This window comes from Chionomys nivalis, chromosome 7 (genome assembly GCF_950005125.1).
Source record: "Chionomys nivalis chromosome 7, mChiNiv1.1, whole genome shotgun sequence".
Taxonomy (NCBI): domain Eukaryota; kingdom Metazoa; phylum Chordata; class Mammalia; order Rodentia; family Cricetidae; genus Chionomys; species Chionomys nivalis.
Window position 1 is genome coordinate 51,336,346 of NC_080092.1, and position 19,826 is coordinate 51,356,171.

Genomic DNA, 19,826 nt, shown 5'->3' on the forward strand with positions numbered 1-19,826 from the left:
AGAAGGCCCTTGAGAAGGGCTCAGGACAGGGCCTATGAAGGCAATAAGTTGACAAGGGTTCCCAGGGCTCTTTAGGCTATTTCAAGGGAGGTCATTCTCTTAGCAACCAGGGATTCTGGGCACTGTGAAGACCCGCCCCTCAGACCACCATAAACCACCTCTTCTCTCCTTTTTATTTTTCCCCCAGTCATCTTCCCTTCAGGGAACGATACACCCAATCCTGGCTTGTCCCCTCAGCTGTGCTGGACCCAGAAACCAAGGGGTAACAATGAGACAAAGCCTCCACCTCCCGGGTCAGTTCTCGGAGCCGGCGCCTCACATCTCGGGCATCATACACTATTCGGCCTGAAGAATGGCGCTGGGGTATCTCAGGGATGTTTGCTGGACCCAGGAAGGGTGGTGAGGGAGGCTGGCACTGTCCTTGTTCACCCTCGGCACCTGTCCCCAGCCCCACCCCATTGTTTTTATGGCTCAGCGCCTCTGGGTTGGGAGGTGGGGGGTTCACAGTATACACATAGGCCTCTAGGCCCTGCTCTGACTGGACCTCTCTTTTGAGAGGCCTTCCCTCTACTGGTGCCTGGAAGCGGATGGTCTGGGGAGGCTGCTCTAGAGCATCCTGAGTCCAAGGATCCCAGATCTCCTGCACGGGTTGGAAACCTTCCCAGTCCTTAGGACCATCCCAGTGGTGGGAGCAGATTTCCTGGTGCTGATGCGGAGGCTTCTCATCGTCAGCGTCAGAGACCCAAGGTGCTGGGCGGCAGGCACGGCGAGATGGAGAGGCCCTACGGCGGTGACGACGAGTTGGTGGCGGGGTCACGGTCATTTTCACAGGGTCCATAGTACATCGAAGATGGACTTCAGGGTAGGTCTGCTTCCTTGAATGCTGGGTCTGCCTCCCAGGTGAGGATAATTTAGTAGTTTCTGTGAATTGGGGAAAGGTGAGGCTGTTGGAGAGACTGGCTTCTACAGAGAGGGAGGGTGGGGCTTTGAGAGAGAAGCCGCCCTTCAGTCATAAGGAGCCGCTTAGGGTCAGGTAGGAGAGAAGCCTGGTTTCTGCTGCTCAGAGGCCCCAAACCCAGCTGTCCTTACCTTTCTCACAAATGATATGGAACATTTGGTGTAGGATGATGCGGAGACGGCCCCAGAGCTAGGTATAGGAGGACATGGTGACCACGAGTAGGTTCTCGTAACCAGGCCTGCCTCCCATCCACCCCCATGCACACCCTCCACCCCTGACCAGGGTCACCAGGTTGATGCCGATGTTGATACAGATGATGAGACCCAGCAGCAGGAGGATGGAATTTCCCATGTCCTGGCAGTTGTTGGTGTTGGGGTTTTGATATGAGGCCCACTCAGGCCGCGGCCTCTCAGCCATGGCCATGGCGGTCCCTAGGGCCACCAGGGCCCTTAGGACCCCAGTCTACTAACCCTAGTGCCCACTGGCCTGCCAGCCTGACCCTGAGAGTGACCGGGTCACAATGATGCTGAGGCTTTCCCTCACAATGTGTCAAGATGCTACTCAAGGCGCTAGGCCCAGGGCTGGCTCTCCGACCTTGGCTCAGGGCTGGCTCTCCGACCTAGGCCCAGGGCTGGCTCTCCGACCTTAGCCCAGGGCTGGCTCTCCGACCTTAGCCCAGGGCTGGCTCTCCGACCTTAGCCCAGGCCTTGGCAGGGCAAACCGTTCCTTGCATGCGTCTCTTCTAGCCAGCGTCGCTGGCTCTCCAGTCCATTAGCATCTGCTCTCCTCAGCTCCTGTTCCTGCTAAGGTAACACCAGGCTCTAGACCCCGACAGCTTCCGATCCTGGCCTCCAGAGCCAGGAGTGACCTGAAATCCGGATCCTCCTGGCTCTTCCTCTCAAGTACTGGGATCACAGTGCGCACCATGTCTAGCATCTTATTATTATTATTTTGTTTTTTGAAGCAGAGTTTCTCTGTAGTTTGGGAGCCTGTCCTGGAACTTTGCTCTGTAGACCAGGCTGGCCTTGAACTCAGAGATCCGCCTGCCTCTGCACCCCCTTTAATCCCCAAGTGCTGGGATTAAAGGTGTGAGCCACCACCACCACTGCATGTAGTTGAGGCTGGCCAGTTTGTGGTCCTCTACAGCAGCCTCCTGGATGCTACGATGCAGGTGTCTAGCTATTTGCCCATCCTGCTCCTTACCTTAGCCATCCAAACCCTTCATTATGGCAGCCTCTCTTGCTATTTCCCCTCAGATCTTGAGTTTCCTGAAAAAGGTTGGGTACTTCTTCCCAGCACCTAACATGACAGACACAGCTGGGCTGGGCGCCCTCTCCAGCACCTAACGCCACAGCAGACACACCAACAGTTAAACTTTTATATTTACAATATTCTCTTCATCTTTTGCCAGGTTTAAAAATGTGTACAGAGCCGCAAAGGGTTGGGGTGGGGACATGGGATTGTTTGGAAAGGGGCTGGGCATTGGAGTCCGTGGCTGTATCATGGGGTCCCCCAGCCCCCCCCCCACACCCCAGCTCTGGGGCGTCCGCTTACAGGGCTCAGGGCCCAGGTTGATAGCATTTGGAAGGCATGGCTGTTCCAAGAATTGCTAGACCAGGCAGGGAAAGGGCCAGAAAAGAACTGAGTTTCCATGGGCAGAGGTGGGGAAAAGGACAGGGGACTCAAGACCAAGGATTCTGGGTGTCAGTGGAAGACAGCACCCTACCCCTATACAAGTTTGGCACTAACATCCCACAGAAAGCCACACAATACAAGAGGATTCAGTCACACCTCCACCCGTGTCCCTTAAACCTTTCCTGACGTTCTTTTTCCCGGAGGTCCAAATCTAAAGACCTCTGGGCAGTTGCCTCCCCCATTTCCTTTTGAAATCTCCCTGCTGGTTTCTGCCCAAGCCCTGTCCCCCACGGCCCCCCTCCATCTGCTCCTCGGTACAGTTGACCTCATTCTCCCCAACCTGTCCATGTAACCTTTTTCCCTGTCTCCTCCCCTCCCCCTTCTACTGCTCCTTTCCTTCAGCTCAGCCAATCAGGAAGGGGAGGCAGGTCAAAGAAGGTGAAGAGAGAAGGCTGGTCTGACCCTGAGATGGGGAGAGCATCAAAGAAGGAGCCAGCGATGGAGAAGGAGAAAGGCAGTTAAGGAGAAATGACATAGGGATGAGACATGGGGGGGGGGGGAAGCTTAGCTGCCACCTGTCCCTGGCATTTCCCTTCCCTGGACTAGGACTTAGGGGATCCTTGGCACATTTTGAGTCTCCTAACCCCCTACCCAGTTTTGGCACGGATGAGCAATGATCTCAAGAACTGAGGGAAAGCTGTCCTCAGGCCCCATGAGGTCAAGCATGCATGGCCTCTTGTGTGACATGTGCCATGCCCGCCACATCCTCCCACCTCAGCATCTCCCGCCAGGTTTGTACTCCCCCTGCCCCCGTGGCTTCTGTCACCTTGAAGTCTTTTCCCACCTGCTATGTCAGGAGGAATTGTGTGCTAGGCCTGAGGTGTGAGGGGATGCAGGGAAGAGCTGGGGAGAGTGGGACCCTCTGCCTGGGAAACACACATCCACATGCAAGAACATGTTTCCATTCAGTGAAATGTGTCCTGGACCACGGAAGGCGAGCTTCCAGACAGTGCTGGGATGCGCAGATCTCCCTTCCCTCCAGCAGGAAATCTGTGTTGTCTATGGAAGGCGAGGGCCTCCAAGGAGAACGTGCTTCGCCTGACTTGTGCCGTGGGGGAGAAACATGCTTTTCAGGGGTGGATGGGGAGTGGGGTCCAGGGGGCCTGTGATTTCCTTGCTGCTCCCCAGGTACCACCCTGTATTGTCTGGTGGCCAAGGGTCACTGTATGTGAACACATCACTTCCAGGGTCTCCAGGGAGTGGGACGGGGAGAAGGCAAAGGCATGAGGGAACAGGATTCTGGGGTACAAATCCCCGCAGAAATTCTTCGAGGGGGCCAACATGTGTCCAGGGTGGCAAAAACAAAAACCCACACCCTGCACATGGGAAAACACCCCTCATGAGGAGAGCACATCTCCACGTGGGAAAAAAAAAGACTTCCACATTTCCACACACCGAAGACTGGTGTCCCATTGGAGGGCAAAAATAGCCCCAGGTGTTCAAAGGCCCAGGTCCAGAGAAGAGAATGGGCTTCTCTGCATGGGAAAAACTTGCATCGCCGTGAGGAATCCCATGTCCACCTTAGCGCTGCTCCATGACGTTTGACAAATCCACAGGGGAAGAGCCCGGTGCCAAGTCCTCCTCCCTGCCTTCAAGTGGCCTGGGCTGGGGAGGGTTAGGGAGGTAGCCCTCCCCAAGCTGCCCCCTATACCCGAGTGGTGGAGTGGGGATGGGGTAGCGTGTTGTTGTGGCTGGTAGCAGTAGGAGGAGGTGGTGGGAAGGGCCCAAAGGGATGGAGGGAAGGAGGTGGGGGTGGGGGCGGGGGCCCCAGGCCACTGGGCAGCAGGGTCAGGGCCCCAGGGGCCAAGAGAGGCACATCGTCCGGTGCCCGGCGCAAAGCCAGGGTATAGTCGGGTGGACAGGCAGGGCGCAGGGCCTCAGCAGGGTCCGCCCCAACACCACCACCCCGCTTCAGCTGCAGTGACACCAGCTCCTCCTCTGGGGGTAGCTCTCGGCCAGCAGTGGGAAGCAGGGGGCCCCCACCAGGCACACCTGAGCCTGAGCCTCCCGGTGGGCTAAGCCGCCTGCACCGAAGCTCCTGTCGCCGGTCCCGCTTGTAGTAGAGGGCGGCAAAGGCAAGGATGTTGAGGAAGAGGAGGGAAGCTCCCACGGCCACAGTGACGCTCAACTCCGTGGAATAGTCCCTCGAGTCACCAGGGAAGCGGTCATAGGCCCGTGGGCCCGGGTCAATATCAGACTCAGGTGGCAGAGTGGCAGGTGGGGGAGGACGGCGTGTGCCGGAAGTGCCAGGGCCAGGTGTGCGAGGCGGCCAGCGTGTGGCATAGGGAGGCAGGCGAGTGGTGGTGGTGAAAAGCTCCGTGTGAAGGTTGTGCAGGTGAGGCACGAGCTCCAGCCAGAAGGCCACCTTGTTGGCGCGGTAGTTGTCGCGTACGCGCGGTTTCAAGCCGATGTGCAGGTACTGCTTTTCCTTGCTGTTGAACTTGCTCCACACCACCTCTTCAAAGCGGTTGGGCTTGGTGTGGATGAACTTGGTGTCCTGTGGCACGGGCTGGTTGGGGTCACTGTGGGCACAGGAGGGCAAGGAAAGGAGTGAGGGTGGGGCTCCTGAGGAGGGTGGAGCAGCAGGAGTGGGGAGAAGTCAGAGATTCAGAGAGCTAGAAATGGCAGGACATGATGTTACAGGCCTGCAATCCCAGCACTTGAGGGAAATGCAAGGCTTGGCCTGGGCTAAATAGTGAGGATTTGTTTGTTTGTTTGTTTGTGTTTGTTTTTCGAGATGGTTTCACTGTAGCTTTGGAGCTTGTCCTGGAACTAGCTCTTGTAGACCAGGTTGGCCTCGAACTCACAGAGATCCGCCTGCCTCTGCCTCCCAAGTGCTGGGATTAAAGGCGTGTGCCACCACTGCCCGGCTGTAATGGTGGGATCTTACCAGAGACAGATTGATGGGGAGAGAAGAGAAGAGACACAGAGAGAGACAGAGGATAAGAGACACACAGACAGACAGAGCGGGGAGAGGAAAGAGAAGACACACACACTCACACACGGGGCGGGGCGGGAGAGAAACAGGCAGACAAACCAAAACTTATGAAGACAGACCACAGAGACAGAGATGAAGTTAGAAGAGTGATCCAGTGACACAAGCTGAGACCGAGGGACAGAAACAGGGACAAAGGCATGTGATAGACAGTCAGGGACAGAAAGACAGTGCTGGTGAGAGCAGCCGAGATACAAAAGCCAAAGAGGGTAAAGAGACAGAGACACAGTGACAGACAGACCAAGGCAGTTGGACAGCAGTCACAACAGAGCCACTTAGAAAGTTCACCCTCAGAAAAGACAGGAATCTTTCCAACACCAGTGACTCTGACTCTCAGGGCCTGAACACAAGTGTTGGGAGAGCCAGGGAAGGCAAGGGGACCTCAGCCTACGGGGTGCCCCTCCCAGCCCCGCCCAGCCCCGCTAGGCCCTCTGGCCCTCACCCGGTCTTGGCGAAGTTGGTCCAGTAGGTCATGACCACTGCGCTGAGCATGACGTCATTCTTGGAGAAGTTGCAGGGAAAGAGATCAGTGGCGCCCACCATGGGCACACCAAAGACGTAGGGGAGCTCATCCCCGTGCGCGGCATCAGCCCACTCTGGCCGGCCTTCAGCCTGGCAGTGGTGGTAAAAGGTGTAAAAGTAGACAGGGGATTGGTAGTCGGCATGCAGCTTGGCAGTGGCCACAGCTGGGGCTACCCACTGATGGTCAGTAAAGAGTGCCAGCAGGGTCTTCCGCCGCATCTCGCCATTGTCCCGGTCAGCCCAGTCCGTATACATGAACTTAATGGTCTCTCGAAGCACGTCCTTGCCTTCTGGGTACCCGTACAAGTTGTCCACAAAGTTGGAGACGGTGAAGTCAAAGGCGCTGGCAGACACACCATCCTCACTCTCTGCAGAGTCCTCCACGAACTTGAGGCCCTCTCCCTGGTTGACACCGATGAGCATGTCATAGTTGAGGAATTCTCCCTGTTGCATGAGGATCTCGGGGTCATCAGGGACTACGTCGCCGTCCACCACAGGCCCAAAGGCAATGTGGTAGCTGGGGAGAAGGGGGCAAGGTCTCACCATCCAGTTGCTGGCCTCCCTGGACCCATGGCCTCCTAAGCCACCCCTTTGCCTAGAAGACCCTTCTCCATGACTGGAAGACTCCTAGAGTCTTTCAGGGCATTTTGGCTTCTCTGAACACCCACTGAAAGCCTTCGGTGAAACCCTGTGTTTGATCTATGGGATGAGGTGACCTTCACTTAAGGTACAGCCACTAGGAGGGCCTGAATCCCCTTCTCCTTGCCCAGTAGAATGTGCCCAGGAACCTCTCACCACACCTCCTTAGAATCAGCTAGGAATGCAAAGAGCTGGACCCAGCCATCTCCCATCCCCATACCGGGCAGGCTGTACATCCTGGTCCACTAGCTCTCGGGAAGACTTCCGGCGTAGACATTCCACAGCCTCGGTGCTGTCCTCCCGGTCACAGCCCACTTTGGCTGCCAGCAGCCGCGTGTACTTAAGCGGCTGATAGTTGACAGACCAACTGGAAATGGCGGTGCCACTCTGAGCAATGGCCTTCTGGAACAGTCCTGGTGGGACAGGCAGACCTCAGGCTAGGCTGTCACAGCCAAAAGGAGAGACTCGGTAGGGACCGGGGGAAGGGAAGGCAGGTGAGGAGGTTGCTGGTACCTTCTGAATGGTGGGAGAGGATCAGCAGGTTGACACAGGAGGCCCCCGCACCAGACCCAAAGATGGTGATGCGCTCAGGGTCGCCTCCAAAGTGGGCAATGTTTTCACTGAGCCAGCGCAGAGCCTGGATCTGGTCCAGGAGCCCATAGTTGCCTTTTGCAGCCTGGTCACCAGTGCTGAGAAAACCTAGGGGTAGAAGAAGGGGGCTCCCTGGAGGCGTCACAGAGTCCTCGCCCCCTCTGTAGGGAGCTTGATTTGCTCTAAGTCTATAAGGCTGTACGTGGGAGGATCAGGCCCACCAGGACTGCCCCCCAAGAATTGGCTGCCCACCCTCACCGAGCACCCCAAGACGGTAGTTGAGCGTGGCTACGATGACATTGCCATAGGCAGCCAGGACTGAGCCGTCGAACATGTTCCCAGTACCCTCCATGTAGGAGCCGCCATGTAGAAACAGCATCACTGGTTTCTTTCCAGAGTCCCGGATATCTGCGTGGGAAGGGGATGGCAGGTGGGCCAGAAGATCGGGGACAAGGACACAGTCAGACCAGAAGTAGCACTTCGAGCTCCCAGGCCTTCTGAGGACCAGCCTGGAGCTCAGGGGACTTCTCACTACCATCCCTGGCGGGGGGGCAAGACCGGATTCCCCTCCCTCCCTCCCCAGCTAACCCTAGAGGAAGGTCCCTCTTCATCATTGGCCAGCATGACTCCAAACACTTCAAATTTTGGGCGCACTTTCCAAGAAGCCCAACAGAGGCTAAGGGTAGGAAGGGGCTTCTCCTGAAGCCAGGGACCCCTCCACACACACAGCAAAACTCCTTCCTGCTCCTGGGAAGAGCAAACTAAGGCTGGGACTAGGCTGGCGGTTCTCAGAGGTTCCTGGCATCTCCTCAGACTTAGGCTTGGGCCTCAGCTCCACATGGCACCCTAGTCTGTGGGTGAGGGGTGCCAGGCCCTAGGGTCCCTGGGGGCTTGGTCTCCTCCCCGCCCTAATTCCTTTCTAGGTCACCTCCCCAGTTACCATGGCAACCCCCAGCCTAATTACTGTGGCAGGAGGAGGCAGTGTGGGAAAAAGCCTGCTTAATGAAGTCAGAGTAAAGCTGACTGCTGGACTCCCCGCCCTCCGACTGGCCTTTGCTGCCCAGAAGCCCTCTTGCCGTCCTCTAAAGGGATCTTCTACACAGCTGCCACGTGCAGGAGGCCAGGAGCATCTGGACTGGACTAAGAAATGAAAATTCCTAGAGAGGGTGTGGGAGTCTGGGAGGGCCTGTTAGGGCCCTCAAGACTACAACCTGCTTCCCTGCTGCTACCCTGATTTCAGTCCCCAGGCTGGGGTCAACTCCAGCTCTCTTCGAACTCGGCATGCTTGGTGGGTTCCAGCTCAGCGGCAGAGCTCTTGCTTAACTCCTGCCCATGGGAGCCAGGTTTGGGCCCCTCCAGCTGGTAGCCAGCACCTGTGCCAACACCCTCGCCCTGCCAGAAGGTCAACCTGCCAGTCATAGGACATACCCTTTCCAACCCTGCAGGCTGGCTTTCTGCTTCTGCTCGGAGACTGTCTCTGGACTTCTTGAGCCAGAGCTCTCTGTGTTCACCCACAAGATCCTGCTATTATTTCCAGCCCTAACTCTCAGGTGACAATGTCCTTCCTTCCAGGGTCCTGTCCTAAATGTCTTCATTCTCTACCCCGCCTCCCCGCGCGCCCTCTCCCGGTGTGGGGGGAGGGAGTTAGATGGGAAGGAGCAGGAAGAGGGGCAGGGGCAACAAGAATTCAAAACCACCAACAAAAACCAGGAGCAAGAAAGAAGAAAGAAAAAAACAACAAAAAAAGCAAGAAGCTCTTGGGGCAGATTCAACAAGAAAAGAAAAAACAAAAAAGCTCCATTTGGGAAAAAAAGAAAACAAGAAAAAAATTCTTTGCATTATTTCAAAATTTTGTGGTGAAACTTCAAGATATTGGGCCCTGTTTTTAAAAATTTCCAAATTCTTTGATTCGCTTCAGATGCTTACATTTTTAAAGTCTGACAGGCTTTTGGTTAGAAATCGTAGCAGGCTTCTGATGTTTTGATTAAAGTCATTAATTTGTCAATTTTTTCAAATATTATTTTGCTTCAAATTAAAGCTTTTTTTTTTTTTTCAAATGGTGCAGTCCACATGTTGCAAAGCAGTCCAGATTTCTTTCAAACTCTCAACATTTTGCCCAATTTTTTTTTCCTGGCAATCCAATTGCTTTCCATTTTCCACCTCACTTTCGTCAGGGCTAGCTTGTCTCCAAGGTTAACTAGTGGGTCCAGCACTGTTCACATTTTGTTTGAAGTTTTCATAATTCTTTTTTCCAATTAATAAAATTTTTTCTTTTCTTTTTCATTTTTAGTCAGGAGAACGACTGAGGGGCCTCGGGGGCTACAGGGACATTTAGTTAGGGGCATCAACGTCCTCTTCAAAGCAACCACATGCATCAGCGGGATTTTTAAATCTACCTGTGTCTGGCGGATTGAGCGTCGCCTCGTCACGTTTTTTTGTGAGCGGACCTAAGACCGGGAACACAAAACAGAGAAAAAAGGACAATTTTGTGGGGAAAGATGGGGTCAGGGGAGGCGGTAGATGGGGAGGGGGGAGAGAGAGCAGAAAAGGGGAGGGTGGGGAGAGGCAGAAAAAATAAGCCAAAAAAAGCAAAATTTGTTTGCAAGAAAAAGAAATCAAGAAAAGAGAAAAACGTTTCTATAACCCGATTTCCCCTCCCCAGAAAAAGTCATGCCCCAAAGAAAAGGTGGGTCTGGGGGTGGGAGCCTGAGTGGGCTGAGGCTGTTTTGAGACACAGGGCTGAACTGGAAAGGATTTGGTTTTTTGGTGTGTTTGCTATTTGTTGGAAATGAAACCGTGTTAGGGGATGGGGTGGAGGGGGCCTAGGGACACCAAGACTGGATTGCCACCCAGGCCACCTTTCACGCAGGCTCCTTGCAGGGCCAGCCATGTACTACAGGCTGCCCACTTCGGGCTGTAACAAGAGGCTGCGCTCAAAAGACCCTGCTTCTCTGCGCTGTTCTGGAGGTCAGAAGGTGGGATGGGCTAGGGGCCGACCATTCTGTGGTTCCTTGCCTCCAGAAGCCCTCTGCTTCCAGCTGAAGGGCTATGGTAGGTCAGCTAGGGCTGCCCACCTGCCCACCTGCCCAGCCTCACCCGCCAGCATCTCTCTTCCATCCATACTCGCGGGCCTGGCTTCTCATCCCATCCCAGTTCCCCCATGTGGGCAAAGCAGGGAAAGGGGTCATCAGGTCTTGCCCTCCACTCCAGCTTACCCCTCCACACTCCCACCAACCTCACCCCTTGTCCCGGCCTCTTCTCCTCCCCACCAAATTGTGATTTTCCCATAGGATCACCAGCCCCGCCCTAGGTCCACTGCTGAAGGGCCCTCCTCCCACTTGGGGTATTTCCTTCTGCCAACAGCATATAGGAAACAGTGCCTTAGGCCAGTCTGACACATAAAGTAGGTGTTGTCCCGGGAGACAGAGTGGTCCTAATAGCCCAGAGCCTCATGTCAGACTGCTTCTGGATTGGGGATTGGTGGGGGAGTACTGGATCTCTGACGGGTCTCAGGAAGTTCCCCGGGCTCAAGGAGGGATGGGCCAACAAGGTTCAAGCTAGCACTAACTGACAAGATGATACACTTGGAAACAGGGCCTCTGTTGTGAGAGGATATGGATAGGGGTGAAGTCAGCAGGTATTCGTGACCATGAGACTGTGGTGTATGTGTGTGTTGGGGTGTGTGTGTGCGCGCGCACACACGCGCGCACATGCGAACTACTTCCTCCTAGAGCAGGTGTGAAGATTCAGTGAGATCACCTGAATGTGTCAGGCCCCAATCAGGTCTGCAATATGCAACGGTTAAAAATACAGAAGGTGTGGGAATGAGTGGTATGGAGGCAGGGAAGAGACAGTTTGTGTGGCGATGGAGTGGCTAGTCCAGCGGTGAGGAGCGTTAGGTGTTTCATACAAGGAGGGACGAGAAAGCTCCCAGGAGGGAGACATGCATGGATCGCCTGTGTGAAAGTGTGGACGTTATTGGCCATGGTGGCTCATGCCTGGAAACTCAGCACTCAGGAGGGTAAAGCAAAATTATCAAAAGTTCAAGGCCAGCCTGGACTTCATAGTGAGTTCTAGGCCAGGCTAGGTTACAGAGTGAGACCCTTTCTCAAAAGAACCACTTGCATGCGCACACGCACGGCAGTGGAGCGTCAATGAATAGAAAAGATGAGAGGGCGTCTATGGGAGACGTTAGGGTGAAGGACTCACAAGTGGGAAGACGCTGGGATAGGTGGTCTGTGGAAGGGCAGACAAATCTTGTGGACAGATTGTTAGAAGTCATGGTTTTACTGGGGAGGAGCAGTTAGCTAGTATGCAGGGCTGGGACGAACGGAAGTAGTTGGTCCATATGAGAGATACTAGGGTGGACATGGCAGGTTAAAGTCTACATGTCATTCTGTTATTGGCATAGGGGAATCTTGGTGCAAGCTCTAAGCTGTTAGTATTGAACCTTCCAGAAGAGTGAACTCCAGGGAGGAGATGGAGTAAAGCCAAGTGCTGAGGATGCTGATGACGTGGCGTGGGGCGCCTGTCCACACCTGTCAACAACAGTCTGTGTGCAGGGTTATGTGGTATAGAGTGCACACGTGGCCATTACCAGAGCGCACAATTTGCATCCACGGACACTGGAGTTTATGAGAGTAACGGGAACACCAACACCACTTTAGGGAAGCACTGGGCATGTGCACTCTGTGAAGGGGTTGAGAGCTATAAAATTGGAACACAGGGCTGGAGAGATGGCTCAGTGGTTAAGAGCACAGGTTCCTCTTCCAGAGAACCCCAGTTCAAACCCCAGCACCCACATGGCAGCTCACAACTGTTTTCAAGGACCTCATGCAGATATGAATGCAGACAGAATGCCAATGTACGTAAAATTAAATAAAATCTTTAAAAAAAAAAGAGACTGGAATACACGGTCAGCTGGGCAAATGGTCATTTTTAGCAGTCGAGACTCAGTGACTGCATAACTTTAGTACACAGTGCGGAGCTATGGGGCTCTTTAGGGGCTCCTGGTTGCCAGGCCTGGGTGTAAAGTTACTGGAAACAGTAGACGGGGGAAGTGTGCAGCAGTCTGCTCTGTGGAGGTGTTAGAATGTTTTGGAGTGGTGAGATTGTATGTCAGAAGGGTAATGTGGGGGTTGTTTGTGATGCTGTCCCCCCCCCCTTGTAGCTGGGATCTGTTGCAGACAGTAGAAGAGGTTCTGATTAATCTCAGTGAGTGGAGAACTACAGGGGAGCAAGCTCTGTCATGCAGTGAACAGGAATTCATTCACAAGAACAGCATCTCAACCCCAAGGAAACGTCCTGATGGGTTACTGTGCTATGAGCGGAAGCTTCCCTGACCCTTCAGGGTTGTGTAGGGATTTCTGGATAGAGGACAGAAATCTCCCATAAGGAGTCACGGAGTACCACTGACAAGGGCACTCAACTCAGGTAAAAGACTGTGAGGTGCCATATGATAGAAGTCAGAGCAGGTGGGCCTGAGGATGGGGACTCTAAGTGGTATGTCTGGAACTAAACTGTGGGTATAGCTAAGTGGGAGGAAGGCAGGAGATAGCGGCAAGGCTGGAGTGGCTAAGCCAGCCATGGAGATATCCATCACCTGAACACCAGCCACCAACATGGAGAGTAAGTATCTGTGTGCCTCTTTGGGGAGAGGATGGGTGAGCCTGTCCTAATGCCAGCTAGCCTTCCTTCTAAAGCACCAAGAGTTTCTGCTGTGGACGAGGCTACTTATAGGGTGCTCCTAGGAAGCAGACACCCTTACCTGAGAGGATGAGCTGTGGCTTGTAGAGACACACTGCCCCTTACTGCCCATCAAGGCACAGCTTAGGGGCAGGAGTCGGTCCTGTGCTTGAGGGTCTGCGTGTGCGTTTGTGGGCTGTGTCCACAGGGTGCCCGGCCTTGTGCCCGTGCCCTTACCGTCCTCAGTGGGCACGTAGAGGTTGAGGTACAGGCAGTCCTCGCTCTGGTTCTGCACGTAGGTGGCGGCCGCCTCCAAGTTGTCGGTGAACCACACAGGCAGCATGATGGCCGGCAGGGCCCCGTGCAGGTTCTGCGGGCAGGCGGGCGGCAGGGTGGTGGCGTTGCGCACGCCGGGCCACGAGGCCGGTGCCTCAGGCGGCTGGAAGCGGCGGGCGCCCAAGGGCGGCGTGGCGTAGGGCACGCCCAAGAACTGCACGACCGGACCCAGGATCTCGTTGTTGAGCTCGCGCCGCACACCGCGCACTCGCCCGTAGGCTGTGTTCACCACCGGGAAGCGCTCCTCCCCGAGGCTGCCGAGGCCCTGGCCTGGGCCGCCTGGGGCGCCGCCGCCGGGACCCCCTCCTCCCCGTTGAGCCCCAGCCAGCCCCACCAGACACAACGCCAGGAGCCACATGCTGATTGGGGGACCCCCCCTCCCTCCCCTGATCCCCCCCCTCGGAGAGAGAGAGAAGGGGGGGAGAGGGAGGGAGGCCCCCCTCGCCCCAGGAGGGAGGAGGGGGCGGGGAAAGGAAGGAGGAGGGGGACGGGTAGGGACCTGGGTTAGAAGGGACAGAAGAGTAGTCTGTTTCTCTCCATGGAGGGGGTAAGGGGTGGGGAAGGGGAAGAAGGTAGAAGAAGGTGCAGGCAGGCCCGACCTGCCCGGTGACGGGAGAGGACAGGGGACCCGCATAGGGTATGCAAGATACAGACAGACAAACAGACAGAAAAATACAGAGAGGTGAAGAAGGGAAGGGAAATTGGATGGGGAGGACAGAAAGGATGGGGAAACAAGAGACAAGTGGTTAGTGGCTTGCATTTCAGATCAAGCTGCCCCTTTCTTCCACCCACAGACCCCCTGACACCTACCCCCTTCCCCCAACTGTCCTCTTCCCCTCAGCAGAGACCCAAGTTTGGGGTGGAGTCAGATATGGTAAATAAATGTCCAGGGCAGGGTCGGAGGAGGGAGCTTCAGCTTCCCAGATTCAGAGTGCCCCTTTCCTGCCTCTATCCCTCCCAGGCAGGCTCCCCCTAGGGACTCAGGCGTCCCAGTCCCCACTTCCCTGGGAGACAATGAGACAGACAAGGAAGAGAAAATAAAAATACCAAGTCATTAATTAGCAGGAAGTGGCGGGTTTGTTTATACGTGTTAATTACTCCTGAGCTGTAATTTCATGGCGCTGAACCCCCACCCCAGGCCAGACGCTGGGCCTTCTTGAACTACAAACCCCAGTGCTTTCTGTCCCCATCATTCCCTAAAGACCTGTGCACTTGGAAAGCCCTTTCTCCCCAGGCCCTTCCATGTCTTCCCTTAAAAGTTGGGGTGCCCAAAGACAGGAATTAAAGTGAGGAGGGGATGCTGAAGGGGCAAATCCAGGGACAGATGTATGATCCTGCAGCCGGTTGCTGGGCGACAGGATGCTGCCCCGCAATGTTACCTCGGCAACGGGCTGCAGCTTTAACCCTGGAAGGGGGTGGTCTAGAGGAAGAGGGGAAGGGGCTTGCTTGGTTGAAGGGTCCATTCAGGCCATGAGAGGGAGGGTAGAGGCATGAGCCACAATGCTAATCCAGCCAATCTCAGCAGAGAGGAAGTATATATGAGGGGAAGGGTAGTCTAGAACAGAGAATCCTAAAACAGATGCCCCCCCAACCCACTTAGCCAATCAGAGCCTAACCCTACTGTCCAGGTCTCTGGCAGGTGAGGGGACAGGAGCTGTGCTGAGATGGGCTTCTCAGATAAGCCTACTGGCTTCCCCCTCCCATCATCTCTACAGCCTTAGACCCCATCTAGGGTTGTTCTGCTCTGCATCTTGACCTCAGGTTTCTTCTCATCCTGTCCATTCTATTAGCCCTCCCTCCCCTTCCCCTTGCCAACCTGGATGCTCAAGGCAGCAGGGGCAGGACCACGGAAGAGATAGAAGGGGCAGACACCCAGGTGATTTCACCAAGCCCCCCCTTTAGCACCCCCCCCCCCCAGTCTCCAGGGCTGTTTGCTGACGCCGGGTTTTTCAGAGCCAGGCACCAGCCCGCGGGTGGCTCTCTGCAGGTGTCAATTTATTCTAGAGATGGGGACACAGGAGTCCTCACCACTCACACCCAGTCATGCCCTCCCCCTTTTCAGGCCCTTTTTAGGATTCTGTTTTCCCATCACCTGAAGGGGGTTTGGAGTGGACTCCCCCCCACCCCATCTTCTCTTCCTATTCCAGGCTGGGCCTTGCTGTCCCTCCTCCCTCCTCCCAACATGGCCTGCCTCAGTCACCTCTTTCCCTTAAGGTACTTTGGGTCCCTTGCCTCCTCTCCTCCAACTAGCTTTGCTCTCTTCCCTCCCACTAGAGCCCTCCCACCATCTTTCTCCTCTGCACAGGGTCCCTCAGAGCATCTTTTCTAGGCTTAACCGGCTTGCTCCAGCTCTTGCCTTCAGTCTCTCACCTCTCGGTCTTTTCTCATTTCTGTCTCCTTGGTGTTTCTCATCGCTCTCTCCTCCAAATACCTTCTCTGTCTGATTTTCTTCCTCAAGTGCTCTCTCTCTCTCTCTCTCTCTCTCTCTCTCTATTTCTCTCTCCCCCATTTTCTCTCTCCATCTCTGTCTGCTACATCTTGCTCCCCCTCCTCCGGATCCCTCTGCTTTGCTCTTCCATTCCAGCCCAGGCCTGACTCCCCCAACCGAGGAGAGTTGAGGGACGGGGGCTCAGGCCGCAGCCCCCCCCCTTCCTGCAGTGGGGAAAACGGCTTGGCCGGGAAGGGGAGAAGGAGGGGGAGGGGGAGATGGGAACACACGGGGTCTGTGGGCCCATTCAAAGGATCATTCATGGACTGGAGAGAGGCAGAGACAAAGAGACCAAGACGCAGAGACACGGCGAGAGCATCCCTAGGCGGAGACACGCAGACAGAGCAGGCTGGGGAAAACCAGGCGCAGGGAGGAATATGGGAAGAGGAAGACCCCAACGGACCACCGCGCAGCCCCCTCCACCCAGCCTGGCTTAGCTCCTACCTGGATCAGCCCTGGGGCCGTGGTGCCTCCATCCAGGGCTCCGAGTGGGGGGCTGACGGGCTTCAGAAGGGGGGCGGCGGCCTCTGAGCCCCCGCGGCCCCGCAGGCCCAGCCCCCGCCTGCAGCGCCTCACCCGGCGGGGGAGGGGGATCGCCCCAGCCCCGGGGGGCGGGGCCGGGATCCAGTCGATCCCCAGGAAAAGGAAAGCTAGGGTGTAGGGTCAGAGAGAGCTCAAGAACAGGAAACCCCGCAGTGGGGAAGGTTGAGCCAGGAGGGAGCAACGGGACAGGACTAGATTGAAGATCCACTGGCTCTCTGGGCCGGCTTCGAGGGACCAGGAGGCGGTACAGGCGGAAGATCCTAAGGGATCGAGCGCTGGAGGAGGAGTCCACAGCAATCCCCAGGGGCCCGGGGCCCCGGAGCGCAGAATCCGCGGTGCAGGGGCAGGGATCCAGCCGGAATCCTCGGGGAGGGGGAGGGATCTAGTCGATCCCGAGGGCGGGCGGGAGAGGGAGATCCGGGGAGTCAGAAGAGGGCGGGGGCCGAGTCCGGAGCCTCGAGGCAGAGGTCGGTGCGGCTCCTAGGAAGGAAGGCAAGGGCTGGGGGAGGCTTTGGGGAATGCTCAGTATCCAGGAGGCCCGGATTCCTGGCTCTGCGCGCCAGGGCCCGCCCGCCCCGCGTCCATCCCAGCCCGAGAGTGATGATCCGCCGGCGGAGCAGCCGCAGCAGCCCCGCGCGTCACCGCGCGGCCGCCTCCCCCGCCCCCTGCCGAGAGAGCGGCGCACACCCCTCGCTCGCACCCGCCTGCCCACCCGCCCTCTAGAGTGTGGGGGGATTGAAGACAGTGAAGCGGGTGGGAGTGGACAGACGGACGGATGGACGTAGCGGGCTGGGGCAGGGTGAAGACATTCTCCCCGGATCTCCCACCCTCGGGGCTTTCCGGGTCTAGCAAGGGGGGGAGAAAATCTGAAATATAGAGGGAAGGGCATCACACAAGAAGGCGGGGCCTCCAGGCACAGAGGAGGGGCCATCCTTGAAGTGGGAGGTGTTTAATGGCAATAGGTGGTGCTTAGAAATCCGTGGAGCGGCCCCTTTTGAGGAGTGGGTCTGGTTTGAAGCTGAACGGGAGGAGCCTGAGGGAAAAGGGGCGGAACTTTGTGTGGGGACCGATATCTTTGCAAATTAGCTGGAGGTGTGGGGTTGGGGTGTCGAAGGGGCGATCAACTTGGAAAGTGGGCCAACCCGTGACGCAAATCCCTTAGTCCCGCCCACAACCTCGCCTCCCACTGCTCCGCTCCTCTGCTCCTAATTGGCTCTAGTTTCTCCGCCCGCCAGACGTCTTCTCCACTCAGCACAAGTTTTACAAAGGTGTATATAGGAGGAACCGGGACACTAAATGAACACAGCCCTGATTGGGCACTTTTGAACCTTATTTGCATGGGCAAGCTGGATTGGCTGACTTCTTGGGTGGCCAGGGCGGTGTTGGTTCCGCGCGTGACCACCCACAGCTATGGCCGTGGTAGGGGCTGCTTTCCGACGCCTAGGTGCCTTGTCCGGAGCTGGGGCCTTGGGTTTGGCCACCTACGGGGCACACGGTCAGGGGACGTGGGATGCAACTGGGCTGGGGGAGATCGTTGGGGTCTGGTGCGGGAAGGAACCTATAGGGAACGCTCTGTCTCTTATGGAGTAGAGATCCTTTGGAGTCCAGTTTTTCAGTGGGTCTAAAAGCAACTCGACACCTGTTTCCACCAATCGGAAGCTTTCGGGAATGCCCTTTTTCCGCCAGTGTCTGCGTGGGTTCCCCGGGGATTGGGACGGTCGAGACTAAAACCCATCTGATAACTTTTGCTTCTCTCCACAGGCGCCCAATTTCCGGATGCCTACGGGAAGGAGGTGAAGTAACAGCACTGGGGATCCCGAACTACAGGCGCAATATCTGGGTGTCTTTAAAGTTGGGGGAGGGGAGGGATGTTTAAAGTAGAGGGTGAGGAGATGAATGGGAGGGGCTGCAAGCCTGTGGCTTGGGGATCTGGGGGAGCAGTAAACTGGGACTTGAAGTGCAGAGAGTGGACTTTGGTCCTGTGTGGCACTTCAGGTTCCTGGGCTTCTGTATTGCTTAGAAAAAAGAAATCTCTCTCTTTTCTTTTTTTTTTCCTTGCAGCTCTTTGACAAGGCCAACAAGCACCATTTTTTGCACAGCCTGGCCCTGTTAGGGGTGCCCTATTGCAGAAAACCCCTCTGGGTAATCAGCCCTTTGCCTAATTCTGACCAAACCCCATTCATTCTCTCATACGGCTTTGTTCTTAAAACACTGTATTCTGTTTTCCATTTCTCTCAGGCAGGATTACTGCTAGCTTCTGGAACTACCTTATTCTGTACCAGCTTTTACTACCAGGCTCTGAGTGGAGACACTAGCATCCAGACCGCGGGTCCTGTCGGGGGGAGCCTGCTGATCTTGGGCTGGCTTGCCTTGGCTTTGTGAGGTCTCCTGTTTAGTTGTCCTGTCCTGGACTTTCTGTGTAACTGTGTGTGTTTGGGGGGGGGGGTGTAAAAGCAGAAAAGAAATTAAAAGAAAATGGCAATAAAGAAATAAAGAACTTTGGCATCTTCATTCATCTAATCCGAGCAAGGAAGGGTAGAGAGTCAACCCTTGAATTCCTTGCATTTCTCAGACTTACTAATAAGCCTTGGCTCTGGAATCCTGTGCTTTACAAGGTGTGGTAATTAATGGTGGGCAAGACTCATATAGAATGCTTGAAATAATGCAGCTTCCTACCCAAGAAGCACACGGGAATTGTAGATTTTAGTCCATTCGGGTAGTTCATTGAAAGTTTTCCCCCAGTGCTGGGGATTGACCCCAAAGCCTTGGAAATGTTAGACAATTTCTCTACCATTGAGTTATATGCCCAACTGCCTCCTGCCGTAGCCTCCTGTTAGTTGAGATTACTGGTGTGTACACCAGCTTCATTAGAATCTGGTTAGTTGAGAGTGGTGGCTTTAGCCCTGTCATTCCAGGGTTGCTCTTTTCAACAGTGTCCACCTGAAGAAAGAAATGTGTTACATACTGACACACTCTAGCCGTGAGAGCCAGCCAAGACAGAAGAGTCATGTGATTAGTTGTAAACTGTTATAATAACATCAGCACAGAGCAGAGTGTTACTATTGGGCATCAGAAAATGACTCACAGTGCTTGAGATGGACCCTAAGTCCTAGTGTGTGGAGGAACTCAGTGTAAGGAGACTGGAGTAGAAGGGGAAGGGTGTGGCGGTGGCGTGAGTCTTCTCTGTGGCTGAGTTTTGAACTGAGGCAGGCAAAGAGACACACAGTTGCAAAGCAGATCTGACTAACACTCACAGAATGGAGAGAAATGGAAGTTGTTTAGGGGACAGCATTTAGTGAGCCAGTGTTGATGGAGTGGCAGACACCAAAGAGGGCCGGCCTGGGCAAGACGGACGGATGCTGTCCTTTCCTGAC

General features: G+C 55.5%; 3 protein-coding genes across 6 annotated transcripts; 1 reads left to right on the top strand and 2 right to left on the bottom strand.

The window, feature by feature from the left end:
• Positions 1-187: 187 nt before the first annotated feature.
• On the bottom strand, positions 188-1,381 carry Spem1 (spermatid maturation 1). Its single transcript, XM_057776618.1, has 3 exons — positions 1,238-1,381; positions 1,090-1,147; positions 188-921 (listed from the first exon to the last, which is right to left on the bottom strand). Exons 1-3 carry the CDS (start codon positions 1,379-1,381, stop codon positions 188-190), a joined length of 936 nt encoding a protein of 311 aa, XP_057632601.1.
• Positions 1,382-2,322: 941 nt separating this feature from the next.
• Nlgn2 (neuroligin 2) lies at positions 2,323-17,303 on the bottom strand. 2 transcript variants are annotated; one of them, XM_057773666.1, is made up of 9 exons: positions 16,354-17,303; positions 14,232-14,425; positions 13,323-14,020; positions 9,797-9,847; positions 7,659-7,808; positions 7,323-7,508; positions 7,030-7,222; positions 6,091-6,687; positions 2,323-5,175 (listed from the first exon to the last, which is right to left on the bottom strand). In XM_057773666.1, the coding sequence occupies exons 3-9, from the start codon at positions 13,777-13,779 to the stop codon at positions 4,299-4,301; spliced, it is 2,511 nt and encodes an 836-aa protein (XP_057629649.1). In that variant the 5' UTR covers positions 13,780-14,020; positions 14,232-14,425; positions 16,354-17,303; the 3' UTR covers positions 2,323-4,298. The 2 variants fall into 2 exon arrangements, with proteins under 2 accessions (XP_057629649.1, XP_057629648.1); XM_057773665.1 differs by lacking the exon at positions 14,232-14,425.
• A 108-nt stretch (positions 17,304-17,411) lies between these two features.
• Tmem256 (transmembrane protein 256) lies at positions 17,412-18,891 on the top strand. Of its 3 annotated transcripts, none has more exons than XM_057773668.1 (4): positions 17,412-17,871; positions 18,214-18,245; positions 18,514-18,594; positions 18,691-18,891. In XM_057773668.1, exons 1-4 carry the CDS (start codon positions 17,790-17,792, stop codon positions 18,832-18,834), a joined length of 339 nt encoding a protein of 112 aa, XP_057629651.1. In that variant the 5' UTR covers positions 17,412-17,789; the 3' UTR covers positions 18,835-18,891. The 3 variants fall into 3 exon arrangements, with proteins under 3 accessions (XP_057629651.1, XP_057629650.1, XP_057629652.1); XM_057773667.1 differs by having other exon boundaries at positions 17,804-17,947; XM_057773669.1 differs by having other exon boundaries at positions 17,819-17,896.
• The last annotated feature ends 935 nt before the right edge of the window (positions 18,892-19,826 follow it).

What these genes read in the sequence shown, in the direction of transcription:
- Nlgn2 (XM_057773665.1), bottom strand. Translation starts at nt 13,779, where the DNA reads ATGTGGCTCCTGGCGTTGTGTCTGGTGGGGCTGGCTGGGGCTCAACGG. An exon ending in CTACGTGCCCACTGAGGACG is followed by an intron (nt 9,848 to 13,322) that starts GTAAGGGCACGG and finishes TCCCGGTCTTAG; the next exon opens with GTCCGCTCACAAAAAAACGT. An exon ending in CCTCTCCCACCATTCAGAAG is followed by an intron (nt 7,223 to 7,322) that starts GTACCAGCAACC and finishes CTGTCCCACCAG; the next exon opens with GACTGTTCCAGAAGGCCATT.
- Spem1 (XM_057776618.1), bottom strand. Translation starts at nt 1,381, where the DNA reads ATGGCCATGGCTGAGAGGCCGCGGCCTGAGTGGGCCTCATATCAAAAC. An exon ending in GCATCAACCTGGTGACCCTG is followed by an intron (nt 1,148 to 1,237) that starts GTCAGGGGTGGA and finishes TCCTATACCTAG; the next exon opens with CTCTGGGGCCGTCTCCGCAT. An exon ending in CCATATCATTTGTGAGAAAG is followed by an intron (nt 922 to 1,089) that starts GTAAGGACAGCT and finishes CCCAATTCACAG; the next exon opens with AAACTACTAAATTATCCTCA.
- Tmem256 (XM_057773667.1), top strand. Translation starts at nt 17,863, where the DNA reads ATGGCCGTGGTAGGGGCTGCTTTCCGACGCCTAGGTGCCTTGTCCGGA. An exon ending in GGCCACCTACGGGGCACACG is followed by an intron (nt 17,948 to 18,213) that starts GTCAGGGGACGT and finishes TTCTCTCCACAG; the next exon opens with GCGCCCAATTTCCGGATGCC. An exon ending in ATTGCAGAAAACCCCTCTGG is followed by an intron (nt 18,595 to 18,690) that starts GTAATCAGCCCT and finishes CATTTCTCTCAG; the next exon opens with GCAGGATTACTGCTAGCTTC.